Source organism: Pan troglodytes, chromosome 14 (genome assembly GCF_028858775.2).
Source record: "Pan troglodytes isolate AG18354 chromosome 14, NHGRI_mPanTro3-v2.0_pri, whole genome shotgun sequence".
NCBI lineage: Eukaryota > Metazoa > Chordata > Mammalia > Primates > Hominidae > Pan > Pan troglodytes.
The window spans coordinates 32,196,567-32,210,934 of record NC_072412.2 but is presented as its reverse complement, the minus strand read 5'-3'; the positions used below and the strand labels follow the sequence as shown (position 1 = coordinate 32,210,934).

The following is a 14,368-nucleotide window of genomic DNA, read 5'->3' as shown; positions in this document are numbered from 1 at the left end:
TCATCCACCCATAGTGGAATTTTTAACATAGTTAAAAATTTTTTCTAAATTATTCTTCTGTAACAATGATGATGATTATAGTTCTCAATCATATGCTATAAAATCCTCCCAAATAAAAATTTAAAAAAAGTATTTAGGAAAAGTGTGCAAATTATAAAATCAAAATCACAAAATCATTCCTTCATGTGTCTGCTGTGGAGGGAATGCAAAGTGAAAAATCCAGCTGGAAGATCTGCACCCTAAGCCTGTGTTCCCCTCTGAAATAATCCTGTTAGAACAGGTTCCTTGGCCTGATGCTCTGTATAAAAGCAGGGGTCAGAAACCATAGCAGAGGTTTTGTTGCATTTTACGGGCCTGTTGCAAATGCACTGCTATTTCTCTGGAGAGGTAAGTGTGTTTATAAAGAAAAGTCATTAAAAACAGCATGTCAAAGGGAAATTGCCTTTTCTGGAGAATTGTCCCTTGCAGAACACCCACACATGCACTTCCCCTAATGCTGTGGGAATGCTGTCAGAAGTATTTTTCCACTGTGATGCACCCCACAAATCATGTTTCCTTAGCTTTGAAGGGCAGAATATTTGCACGCTCTTCTGAAGCGTTCAGAGTTTGAAGAAATTTTTTGGATTATTTTTATAGAGCTCTGAGTTGACTAAATTCATAACTTTTTTTTTAACCGTGATTGTTCCAAAACAACAGCTTTTATTCAGTCCATCTGAAAACAAATATGAAAGACTAGGGTATCATTTCTGGAGGAAAAAAAAAGTTTCTTGAAAATACAGGACAGGCCGGGCATGGTGGCTCACGCCTGTAATCCCAGCACTTTGGGAGGCCGAGGTGGGTGGATCCCGAGGTCAGGAGATTGAGACCATCCTGGCTAACACAGTGAAACCCGGTCTCTACTAAAAATACAAAAAATTAGCCGGGTGCGGTGGCGGGCACCTGTAGTCCCAGCTACTCAGGAGGCTGAGGCAGGAGAATGGCGTGACCTTAGGAGGCGGAGCTTGCAGTGAGCCGAGATCACGCCACTGCACTCCAGCCTGGGCGACAGAGCAAGACTCTGTCAAAAAAAAAAAAAGAAAAAAAAAAGAAAATACAGGACTTTTGGGGCAAAATTCCACCTAACCTCCATTAATTTGTTAACTAAGATTTTACCAAAAAAAATAAAATAGTGAAGTTGGACCTTTCAGAAGGAATGGCTATTAAAACATGTATTTAGTATGTTATGGGAGAAACTTTCTCCTAACAGGGACCAATGTTAAAGAGGCTCTATGTCCTCACTACATAGTGAGTTCAATATTTATATTAACTATGAGCATCCGTGGTTATGGGAAAACAAACCTCTCAGCCGAGAAAGTGGGTCCAAGTAAAGTGACAATCCATGTGAATGAGCCTAAAGTCAGGTTGTGTGCTTCTTAGGATATTATTTTTCAAGTTGTTCAGGTGAAATGCATGCCTCAAACACTGAAAGTCTGAAATACTAGCCAGGAGGGAAAAGATGAAGTTCAGTGGTTTAAAAATCACTTCTCAGGACTTTAATATAATGTCTTAAAGCTGTAGAGTACTGTTTGTAAGTGAAAACACACACACCTCAGAACTGACATACAAAGAACTTATTTTGACTATGTCAGTTAGGGAGTTAGCTTGAGAAGGGTACTGTCAATATAACACAAAGCCTGAGGTGAAAACCAGAAGAAGAAAATAGCAATTGCAGCCTTTCCCCACCAGAGAGCTTCCAGAGAAGCTCTCATCTGCTGTGGGTTTGAGAGTGACTTAATTTTGTGTTTGTTGGGTTCTGCACAGGAGGAGACTGCCAGGAGGAGGGGTGGGGTCCCCAAGCTGATGAGGAAAAAAGGACCGTGTGATCTGAGAGAGAGACCTCTGGGGCCAATTAGTGGCTGACCTTAGGTCAGATTCTAAAACAATAGCTTCTAGAGTGTAGTAGGAAAAGGAATTATCTCCCATCTCCCTTGCTATTCACTGCTATACTTATTGCTTCTGACCAGCGTTTTCTCTTCTCCCTCAAGGAAATAGGATGTACCCTTAAGACTTTCTCACTACTTACCAATTCCCAAAGCCAGCGCACAGCCCCCTGATGAGGAATAGAACAGGAGAAGTAGGGCTCCCTCCGACACCCCCACTCTTGTTCGGCATTCGTTCCCATGATCTGCACAGCAATGCTGGCTGGGAGATTGTGCCGCATACAAAGGACTGAACCTGCCAGACTCAGGCTGCTATCAGAGATCCGTGCTCAGCAGGGAGCAGGCAGAAGGTCAAGAGATAGAACAAGGACCAGGGACCATCCGATCTATCCCCAACCCCAGTAAAGAGGAGGAGGAAGGAAGGCTACGGAGGTCTTCTTCCCTTTCTCCTCCCCTTCTTCCTCACCAGCCTCACTTCTCCCACCTCAGATCCTCTCTGAACCCCACAGTGGAATCCACTCTGAGGAGGGAAATTAGGATAAGGAGATTTCAAATAGCAGGAGGCTGGGAGAGAAGGAGAGAGTCGGGGCAGGGCAGAAAATTGCACACCGAGCAGGAGGGAGCTCAGAAGCCTTTCTCCTGGGCTCACATATCCTGGCATAAAAGATGACATATCCAATCATTTTTTTTTTTAAGAGACGAACTCTTGCTCTGTCACCCAGGCTGGAGTGCAGTGGCGCAATCTCGGCTCACTGCAAGCTCCGCCTCCTGGGTTCATGCCATTCTCCTGCCCCAGCCTCCAGAGTAGCTGGGACTACAGGTGCCCGCCACCACACCCGGCTAATTTTTTTTTTTTTTTCTTTTTTTGTATTTTTAGTAGAGACAGGGTTTCACCGTGTTAGCCAGGATGGTCTTGATCTCCTGACCTCATGATCCGCCCGCCTCGGCCTCCCAAAGTGCTGGGATTACAGGCGTGAGCCAGTCATCTTTTAAATGGAAGGCGAGGGTTTAAGTCTGAGACTGCCTGTAAAATGAACTGGGTGGTCTGAAAAAGAAGAATAATCCCAACCAGCAAAAAATGTACTAAGGATGGTGTTAATTTATTTCCTTATAAATAAAAGATTTCAATTGGATATTTACAAGAAAACAGCAACCCATTTCACATTCTTCCAAGTGTTTCCTTTCAAGCTGTGATTTGCAGAACCAATGAATTGGCTACCATAACCCAACATGTCAAAGCCAACTGCTTGTCTATGGACACTGAACTCTGTCTCTGTCTTCAGGGCTATTTTCACACTTGGGACTCTATCAGCAGCAATCCCCCAGCCCCGCCCTTGTTACTTACCACCATGCCCGCTTCACTCCATTGCATCATTTGTGCATACATCGTTTTCGCTCAGTAGACTCCTTTGCTCCTTTGAAAGCAAAGGTTGCCCTTACTCATCTCAGTATACCCTCTACCTGCACTCCCCTTAACCAAGCGACCCGAGCAACTAACACAAGGCTTCGGACACACTAGACATCCAATAAGTGCTTACTAGAGTATCCAGTCAAATGCTGGAAAACAAGCCCCTTCAAAATTTAGGAACTCTAAAAGAATGTTAAGGGCTCACTACTGAGAAGATGCTCAATAAATATTGGTTGATCATTCTGAAGAAATTTCATATCATTTCAATGACTATTGCTAAAAAAGACATTCTGACCAGTGAATCATTGGATCTAGGGTTTACTTTCTTAGGGTATTTCTGCACATTTGTGGAGCCCACAGTTGTGCCTCTGGAGGACTCTGCCTAATGTTCCTGCCTCAGTCTCAGCAGCACCACTGAAACTCGGAGGCTTTGGAGTTCTGTGTTAGATCCTGTTCATGAAAAAACTCAACTGCCTTAAAAAGGATCAAAAACCACAGTATGAAAAGAGAGTGTTTTATCTTTTTACTGTCTTAATCGGATCTTAAATATTGATATGCTTTAAATTTATTTATCTTTGGATCTAACTTAAACAAGATGAAGATTGGAAGAGTTTTGGAGAGAAGGGTGCAGCATTCCAAATTGTGCCCTTAGTGTACTCATAAGGAATTGTTTTTGGCTCAAAGAACGGACAATGTGCCATGACAATCAGCCTAGGAAGGAAGCACTACTTACTAGTGATAGGGCTTGGTGAGACTGCTGATTGGTTTTGTCAGCTGACTTACTTGAATGTAGTTGTCAACAACTCCCCAAGCAAAGTCACAGGGAAATGTCCCTTCTAGGGGCTGATTTTCAGGTAAAGGAGGGAAGCCATTTTTCTCTATCAGCTTTTGGTAGAACAAGGCTGAAGACTTTGGCAACAACATCTTGTCCTGGCTTAGAAAGTCAACATAGAAGAGTCCACGCCTGATGCTGTAACCTCTGTGCCACTCGAAACCATCCATGAGGGACCATGCGGTATACCCGATGACATCCACCCCATCCAGCTTGATGGCTGCAAAGGGAAGAGGGGACAAGAGCAACATGACCCTTCGCTGGGCACTTGCATCATGGTTCAAGAGCAGCTGAGCGTTTCCTACTTAAAAAAATAAAGTGTAATGCTTCTCGTTTGGTAAGCCAAATGATTTTTCTTCTTGACGAAAGACTCTAATCAAACCTATATAACTCTACAAATAAATGCCCTCAAAATCAGCCTATCTAATATGTTTTTTGGATTTCTGAGCACCTTGAAAAAATAGTTCCTTATTTATAATAGATATTCTACAGGGCTGGAAAGATGTCTTGTACCACTTTCCATCCTAGACACCCAGCTTTGTGTCTGATGCAATAAATAAATAAATGAAGGCTTTAAAAGCATGATCTATTTATACTATTTTCTCTAGAAAACATGGACATTCCTTTTTCTTTAAAGTGTTTTATTCAACCAAAATAACAAGAACTGGAAAACATGTGCAGAGAGCTAGATATCCTGGGATTTGTTTTATGTTCAATTTAATCTAAAAATCTAGATTAATAACTGAAAGTTAAGTAATTACAAATATTATAACCCAGTTTCTCATTTACAAATGGGTTTTTAAAAATTAATTCAAGTTCCTCAAGACTCCAAATGAGAAAGGTGTTACATGAATGCATTCTACTATTGCCAAAATGAATGTCTCCATTAGGATTTAAAAATATAAATTCACATCATTTATGTTAGATAATCTTAGAGATTCTTTTCCAGAAGATTTTGGCAGGAAATGAGAACTTTACCCACAATCATACCTTTTAAGGTTTCCATGATGAACTTTTTGAGGTAATACATATATTTGGCATCATCTCTCTTGGTGGTCCCTGAGACAAACCAGCCATTTTCCACAATAAATATTTGAGGATGGTTAAATTCAAGGTCAATCCAGGAAAGCAGTTGCCTCAGGTTGGGAGATTCCAATTGGCGGAATTTCATGTGAGGGTCCAAAAGTTGAAAACTCAAGGTGGGTCCAAAGGAAAGAGCAAAAAAGTCAGCAGTTCCTTTGATGAACTTTTTCTCAGATTCAGTAAAATCAAGCAGAATAGATGAAAGGTTATTCTTCATGCTCTCGGGATAGTCACCATCAATAAATACGGGTTTGGCAAACCAACCTAGTACAAAGTCCAGAGATTTTTGACATTCTTTGATGCTGTGCTCGGTCATTCTTCGAGGATTGATCCAGTGAGAGCTTAGGGCAATGGACACCTGACCTCCCTGAGTGGGACGGAAAGAAGTATTGTAGAGATGCCAGACTTTGGCATGAGCCTATGAAGAGAAAAACCATGGCAAATTTATCTCTAGTTGTGAGGAGAAATGCAATATAATACTTGAATCCCCAACTCAAATTATATCTGTTTCTCATCAAGCCTAACTTAATGACTAACAATATAAAAATCAGCTAGAACCAATACATTATTTCAAAGGTAGGTCACCCCACAGTGAGGTGCTACGGGGACTAGAGTTATTTCCATTGGTTTTTAGCAGTCAGTGGAAAAATGTAAATTCCTTGGGTTGAGTGTGTAGTTATCCACATTTTGAAAAGCTAATGAAATAAAAGAATTTGTTATAATAGCTTACTATTTAATTGACTTTGGATTATGTACTTTTTAATTTACGGGTTTCATGAAAAGAACCAATGCTACATCTGTGATCACACCAGGAATTTCTAAATAGGATTATATTTTTTATCCTGAGACTGGGAGTTTTCAAAATGACTCAGGTCGTTGGAGTTAATTTCCTCTTTCATAGTCATCTCTCGTAGCTAAAATTCTAACAAGCAATCTTCTTTCTTCCCAAGAAGAATCAGTACAATAAATTAAAGAACCCACTCCAGTATCTAACCTTGGCCTACCCTCCAGAACTCTGGGACAGTTCTGGTTTCCCACAGACCCAGGGTGCTAGGTCCAAGCCAAGAGCAAAAAACAGCAAAATACAGCTGCAAGGAAATCAGTTGTCCATTGTTAGCATGCAGCCAGGAGTTTCGTACAGCAGTGAAAAGGGCTTTGCATCCATAAAACCAACTTTATACTCCCATAAATTCTTACTGACTTCTAATATCTTATTTTCATTTGTTTCCTTTTTATTTACAAGGAAGAGTGAAAATTATAGGGGTTTTTTCTCCCCTACTTGAAGTGAGTTTCTCTTTCCCTTTGAATTCCTTGATTTACTCTCCCTATTTTCCTACAAATACAAGTGTTGTTTATCAGCCTTTATTCCCCTAACATATCCTCTTTGAAAACTCCATTCAAATTCTCTGTTTGACTCCATATATTCTCCAAAATGATCATGCCAATTTTCATTCCACTCCCTGGGCCTGCAGAAACTCCTTTGTTCATTAAGCCAAACAGCCTCTTCAACATATCCTAAATATTCCTCTCGTGGTTCATTTCAGTACAGGCATCCAAGAATGGCCTCATCAACATTCTTATGGGTTCAGCCAAACATTTCAATGAAATAAGATAGTTTGTGGCTAACTTTTCTTTTTAGTTTCTTGGTGAACATATCTACTATGTTTCATTTCACTAAATGTATTTTTTCACGACCTGAAGCAGCTATCTATATGCTAAGAAGGAAATAGAGAATCAAATGTTGATCAAAAGAATAGTGGCACTTGCTTATGTGGTCTAAGAAACCAGGGTCTTAATCGTGCCACACTTCTGTCAGTTTTATGATGTCTCCTACCCTTCTCCATCTTCCCCATCACACCTCCCCAGGCCTCCCTTCCTCATTGAAAGGAAACCTCATGATGTTAACAGTTAAACAGAGGCTGGGCATGATGACTCATGCCTGCAGTCCCAGCACTTTGGGAGGCTGAAATCCCAGCACATTGGGAGAATCCCTTGATACCAGGAGTTCACAACTAGCCTGCGCAAATAGTGAGACCCCATTTCTACCAAAAAATCCAAAACTTAACCAGTCATGGTGCTGTGTGCCTGTAGTCCCAGCTACTAGGAAGGCTGAGGCAGGAGGATCACTTGAGCCCAGGAGATGGAGGCTTCGGTGAGCCATGTTCACACCACTGACCTCCAGCCCAGGTGACAGACAAAGATATGTCTCACAAAACAAAAACAAACAAACAAACAAATAAACACAACAGTTAAACAAAATCCATTGAGCAGTCCAGGCTAGTACTCAGCAATTAGCCTCTTGAGACCAAAAACCAGGGGACTTTCCTAATTTGACCCCATTTGAGGCCTATGAACAGTCATGTCCTAAATCTACCAGGCACCTTTCTGTAGAATAAGCGCTGAACAGGGAGTGAAAGAGTGAAAGCAAACAAAGAATGCATTAATCTCGGTCAGTTTTGCAGGTAGCTGAAGTCATACAATGGAATTTTTTATAATTATAGACCACTCTTCTAACCTTGAGGACTTTAACAAGGCTCAGAGGAGGAGGTTTAGCAAGGACATGATAAATGACCTGGGCCATAAGGAAAGACATATATGGTCTCTGATGGCAGATAAAGTTCCTGCTCCATCACTCTTTTTTGTTTTGTTTTGTTTTAAGACTGGGTCTCACTCTGTCACCCTGACTGGAGTGAAGTGATGGGATCATGGCTCACTGCAGCCTCTACCTCCCAGGCTCAAGCAATCGTCCCACTTCAACCTCCCAAGTAACTGGGACTACAGGCACCTGGCTAATTTCTTTTTTATTTCTAGTAGAGATGAAATCTTGCTGTGTTGCCCTGGCTGGTCTTAAACTCCTGGGCTCAAGCGATCCTCAGCCTCCCACCTCAGCCTCCCAAAGTGCTGAGATTACAGGCATGAGCCACCGCACCTGGCCTTCGTCACTCTTGAGTTGGCCACATTCCTTAATTTGGGCAGGTAAATCTAACTTTCCTGTGCCTCACAGGACTGTTGTGAGGACTAAATGAGACAATTCATGTAAAACTCCTAATGCAGAGTTTGCAACAGTAGGATCTCCATGAATGCGTATCCCTTCTCTCTCTAGAGGATGAACAAACCAAAAGGAAGAATATTGCAGGTGGAGGAAACAACCCCTGCTAAGGAATTCAGCCCACAGTAGTGATGTGACGTACTGATAAAACTTGGGGTTTGGAGTAGAAGAGACTTAGGTTTAGATTCCCTACTCCTCTAACTATGACCGGTGTGAGCCTCACTTACTGCTCTGTACAAGTGGGAATGACATCTGTTGTCCCATAGGGACACTGTGAGGATTAAATGACATAATGCAAGTGAGAGTGTCTTTTAAGTAGTTGATTATTTTACAGAGGAATACATTTGCAGCATTAGAAAGCATTTCAGATATCATTTGGATTAACTGCTCACCTCATGCCAAAACCCTGTTGAAACTTATTTGATTACTCTTTACAGCATCCTAACTTGGTGGTCATCCCAGGCATGGCACTGTCTCTAAGAAATCGCTGCAACCCCATGGACCCCCATACTGTGCTGCATGCCCCTCCTCTGGACACCAAGAGTCTCACACATACTTCTCTAATATCATTTACTGCAGATAATGAGGGGCATCCCTCCCCAGAATGAGCTCCCTGTGGAGTTCCCTCACTCCCTCCCTGGCACACGGAGGCCCTCATTGTCTGTTAAACTGAGTTGAACCAGCTTCACCACCTCTTCACGAGCCAGTTCACTCCCTTTGCAGATGGTACATTTGACAGATTAAATATTATGAGGCAGAGTGTGGGAAGGTCACTATTTAGGATGTTGCAACAACTAAGGATGATTAACAGGGAGATGGTTACATATAGTCTTGCAATGCTTTCTAATTATTCCTGGTATGTTAATCTTATAGGCTTGTTGTCTTAAGATTGGGATTTAATAAAGTTATTGACAAGGACTCAGTGAAGTTATTAACTGTATGGCCAAGAACATTCATCTAAATACTATTTTTAATAGCCAAACATTGAAAACAATTGAAATGTCTAATATTCAAATATGTTTACCATGTATGAATGTTTTAATACATGATAGTATAACTAAAGAAATACCATTATTCAGGATAATGCAAAAGAATATCAATTAACATGTAAAAACGTTTCTAAAATACTCTGAACAGAAAAAGGTTATAAAATAGCAAGTAGAGTTTAGTAGCACTTTGATCTGGAGGGATTTATAACTTGTTAAAACCTGTTGTACAGCAGGATTGTGGGTGGTATAATTCATTTCATTTTACCCATCTATATATTTTTTTCATTTCCTACCATAAACATGTATTGCTCTAGAGATTAAAAAAATAAAATTCAAAAAGGGAAAATGGCTCATAGCAGTTGGATGGCAGGCCTGCTTGATGGTTATTAAAAGTCTCTGCTTCATCTCACCCTGCCTACCTGTTCTCCAACTTGCCCTATGGTCTCTGCCTGAAATCCAAGTCCCAGGCACATTGAACCCCACTTGAAGTTCTAAGATTCTCTAGCCTTCCATGCTTTGGAGGTGCAGCTCTCTAAGGTATGTTTTACCTATTCCCAGTTCCTTCACTCTTACACCCACTTTAAAACTCAGCTTAGATGTCGCCACCTCCAGGAAGCATTCCTTGACATCTTCCCTCTCCCTAGCATGGACTAAATGTCTGTTCTATGTGTTTCTATGATGGTCCTCTATCCAAGACCTTAACCATATATTATTGCATTTATTTAAGTGTCTGGATTGTAGGTGTTTTGAAGGCATTGAGTCTTTTATCTCTCAGATTCTAGCAAAGTCTCTGCAACAGAGCCAGTATTCAATAAACAGATCTAGAGGAATGAAGGCTGGCACTAAGAACCAGATCAAAGGGTCTAGGACAGAAGCAACATTTTTCTGGGCTGAAGCAGGAAAACTCTCTCATAAGCTACTCTGGTTCTTATTTTGCTTTCAAGATCATGAAAGACAGAAAACTTTCAGGCACATACCATTAAAAAATAAATTAGAAGGAATTTTATATGGCAGGCCTCTGAGAATAATACCATATTATCTCATAATGTGCTAATGATCCACTTTGGGGTATAAGTCTCTCTCGTATGTGATGCCCTCCTTGCTTCCTTCTTACCTTCCATTTAGATTTTGAAACATGGAGTCTGAAAAAAATCTAGAAGAAAAATGGATCTGGAATTCCTTCCTACCAACTAGCTAGTAGCCCCAAATTTTGGAAGTCGAGGAAAATAATTTTGGAAGTCGAGGAAAATACTCTGAAATCCACAGAACATATAGACATTTTCTCTTTGGCTAAATTATAAGCTCCCTGTCATTTGCCTATTCGTATCCCCCACAGAACCCAACACAAAGTTTCACACAAATAAGCTGCTTTTAAATGGTGGGTGGAAGGAAACAGGTGATGAACCTCAGGTCCACTCCAGCTTTCTGCCTTGGGTTGTGTTCTAGGTATGGCTGAGGCAAATGAAGCCCACACAATACACAGCAGTATTGCTGAGCTGAAAAGGAAGAAAGCAATGATGAGGACTCTGAAGCAGATCAATGTACTGGAGAGAAGAAATCTACACAAAGGAAGGACCTAGAAGTCTGCATGAGATTTCCCAAGGATCCTTGGCTGTCCATGCACAGGACAAGATTTTGTGAGGCTCAGCAAAGAGAAGCAGCCGCAGGTCTGGGAGATGAATACCAAAGGTTGGGTAGGTCTGGAAAATATTGCATTTCAGAATAGCCAGAGTAGAAAAATGCAGCTGAGCACTTCAGGCATCCAGCTGAAACTCAGGAAGGTCATTACTTGAGAAGTAAGAACAAAGCAGGAATAGACCAGCTCTAACAAAGACTAAAGCCACATCAAGTAAATCTGGTAATTTAACTTCTTGGCAGAACTAAATACAACACCCTTTAAAAAGAGACAATATTGACCAGGCTCCCTATAATATCTCATTCATAGCACACAGAGCATAATAAAAATCTACTAGATATGTGAAAAAGCAGGAAAATGAAACCCTTAATTAAGGGGAAAAAAAGAAGTATTCAATATCAACAGAAGCCAAGATGTCCCAGATATTGGGATTAGCAGAGGACTTTAAAATAGCTATTATAAATATTTTCAAGGATTTCAAAGAAAAGATAGATATAATGAACAAATGGAGAATAACAACAGAGAAACAACAACTGAAGAAAACATGAAAATTCTAGAACTGAAAAGCGAAATAAACAAATTTTTGAATGGGATTAACAATATTAATTCTAAATGGAATAATAATAAGAATAAATAATGTAATCCCTAAAACTCACAAAGATATTAAAAAGTTTCTCTAAAAAGCCAATAAAATAAGAAAAATGAATTACCAAAAAATCTGATTTTTCCAAAAGATGCAGAAATAAAAAACAAAAAACACATGGAACAAAAAGAAAACAAATAGCAGGATTGTAAACATAAACCCAAACATATCAATAAATATTCAAATACACATGGACTAAATGTTCCAAGTACAAGACAGATGCTATGAAAGCAGATTTTAGGGGCTGGGTGCAGTGGCTCACGCCTGTAATCCCAGCACTTTGGGAGGCCAAGGCAGGCGGATCATGAGGTCAGGAGTTCAAGACCAGCCTGACCAACATGGTGAAACCCCGTCTCTACTAAAAATACAGGTGCCTGTAATCCCAGCTACTCGGGAGGCTGAGACAGGAGAATTGCTTGAATCCGGGAAGCAGAGATTGCAGTGAGCCAAGATTGTGCCACTGCACTCCAGCCTGGGCAACAGAGCAAGACTCCATCTCAAAAAAAAAAAAAGAAAGTAGATTTTAGAAAAGTAAGTTTCAATTACATTCTGTGTGCAAGAAATATACTATAAATATAAAGTGATCATGTAAAAGAAAAAGAATGGAAAGAGACATATTATGCAAATGGACAGCATTAAAAATCTGGCATGGTTATATTAATAACAAAATGGAGGCTTTGAACATCACTATAATTCAACTAGAGCTAACAGACATATATATTAATAGAACATGCCACCCACCTAAAAAAATCAGAATATACATTTTTCTCAAGTGCACATGATACATTTTCCAGGATAGATCATATGTTAGACCAGAAAATAAGTCTTAATAAATTTTAAACTGTTGAGATCATAAAAAGTATTGTTTCTTACCACAATGAAATGAAACTAGAAATCAATAACAAAAGGAAAACTAGAATATTCACAAATACGTGGAAATTGTTAACACACTCAAACAAGCAATAAGTCAATGAAGAAATCACAAGGTAGATTAGCAAAAGCTTAAATGTGTATATAAAAAACTAACTGAATATGTAACATACCAATACTTATAAATTGCAGCAAAAGCAATGCTCAGAGGAAATTTTATAGCTTTAAATACCTACATCAAAAAAAACCCAAGATATATCTCAATAACTTAGTCTTCCACCTTAAGAAAATAAAAAAGAAGAGCCAACTAAACTCACAGCTAACAGAATAAAGGAACTAATAAAAATTAGAATGGATATACACAAAATACAGAGCAGAAAAATTATAGAATCAACAAAATCAAAAGTTGGTTCTTTGAAAAAAATCAACAAAACCGACCAACCTTTAGCAAGACTGACTGGAGAAAAAAAGAGAAAATAAGCAAATTAATGCAATCATAAAAGAAAGTGGTAACTGACCTTTTCTGTATATCATTTCTATAATAAAAAGGATTACAAGAGAACATTATGAACATTTGGATGCCAGCAAATTAGATAACAGAGATGACCTGGCCAAATTCCCGGAAGCACACATATTACCAAAAGTGGCTAAGGAAAAAATACAAAATCTAATCTAGGTGTAAAAGAGATTGAATTAGTAATCAAAAACTTTCAAACTAAGAAAAGCCCAGGACTAGTGGCTTTAATAGTGAATTCTACCAAATATTTAAAGAAGAATTAACACGACTCTTTTCAAGCTCTTCAAAAAATAGAAGAAAGAACACTTTCTAACTTAGCCAATGTGGCCAGCATTATCTTGATACCAAAGCCAGATAAAGCCACCACAAGAAAATAATAGTTACAGATCAATATCCCTTATGAATATAGATGCAAAAGAATGCAACCAAATACTAACAAAACAAATCCAGCAGCATATTTTAAGAATTATACAGCACAATCAACTAGTATTTATTCCAGGAATGCAAAGATGGGTAAACATTAAAAAAAAATCGTTGTAATGCATTACATCAATAGAGTAAAGGGGGAGAAAACCCATATGATTATCTCAATTAACGCAGGAAAAGCATTTTACAAAAATCTGAAAGTCTTTCATAATAAAAACACTCAGAAAACTAGGACTAGAAAGGAACTTCCTTAATATGATTAAGAAAAGCATTTATGGGCCGGGCGTGGTGGCTCATGCCTGTAATCCCAGCACTTTGGGAGGCCGAGGCGGGCGGATCACCTGAGGTCAGGAGTTCGAGACCAGCCTGACCAACATCGAGAAACCCCGTCTCTACTAAAAATACAAAATTAGCCGGTGTGGTGGCAGGCGCCTGTAATCCCAGCTACTCTGGAGGCTGAGGCAGGAGAATCGCTTGAACCCAGGAGGCAGAGGTTGTGATGAGCCGAGATCACGCCACTGTACTCCAGCCCAGGCAACAAGAGAAACTCCGTCTCAAACAAAAAAACAAACAAACAAAAAATTATGAAAATCCACAGCCAACATTACAGTGAAAGGCTGAGAGCTTCACCCCTAACATCAGGATTGAAAGGAAGATGCCTGCTTTCACTATTGCTCTCTAACATTGTACTAGAAGTTCTTGCCAGAGCAATTAGGAAGGAAAAAACTATCCAAGTTAGAAAAGAAGTAAAACTATCCCTATTCACAGATAACATGATTCTACATATGGAAAATCCTAAAGAATTCACAAAAATCTATTGCAAAAAATAAACGATTTCAGCAAAATTGCAAGGTACAAGATCAACACACAATAGTCAGTTGTATTTCTGTACAATAGCAATGAACAGTCCAAAAAGAAAATTAAGAAAACAATTCCATTTATAATAAGTTCCAAAAGAATAAAATATACACAGGAGTACATTTAAACACTCTCACC

At 39.6% G+C, this 14,368-nt stretch overlaps 1 protein-coding gene across 1 annotated transcript in view; it reads right to left on the bottom strand.

Annotated features, from left to right (window-relative positions):
- Nucleotides 1-14,368, bottom strand: part of KL (klotho) — a 49,781-nt gene that overhangs the window by 6,734 nt on the left and 28,679 nt on the right. Inside the window, exons 2-3 of the mRNA XM_522655.6 lie at nucleotides 5,150-5,660; nucleotides 4,111-4,379 (exon numbers count right to left, since the gene is read on the bottom strand). Coding sequence (XP_522655.3) covers nucleotides 4,111-4,379; nucleotides 5,150-5,660 — 780 coding nt within the window. The remainder of the gene's footprint in view (nucleotides 1-4,110; nucleotides 4,380-5,149; nucleotides 5,661-14,368) is intronic.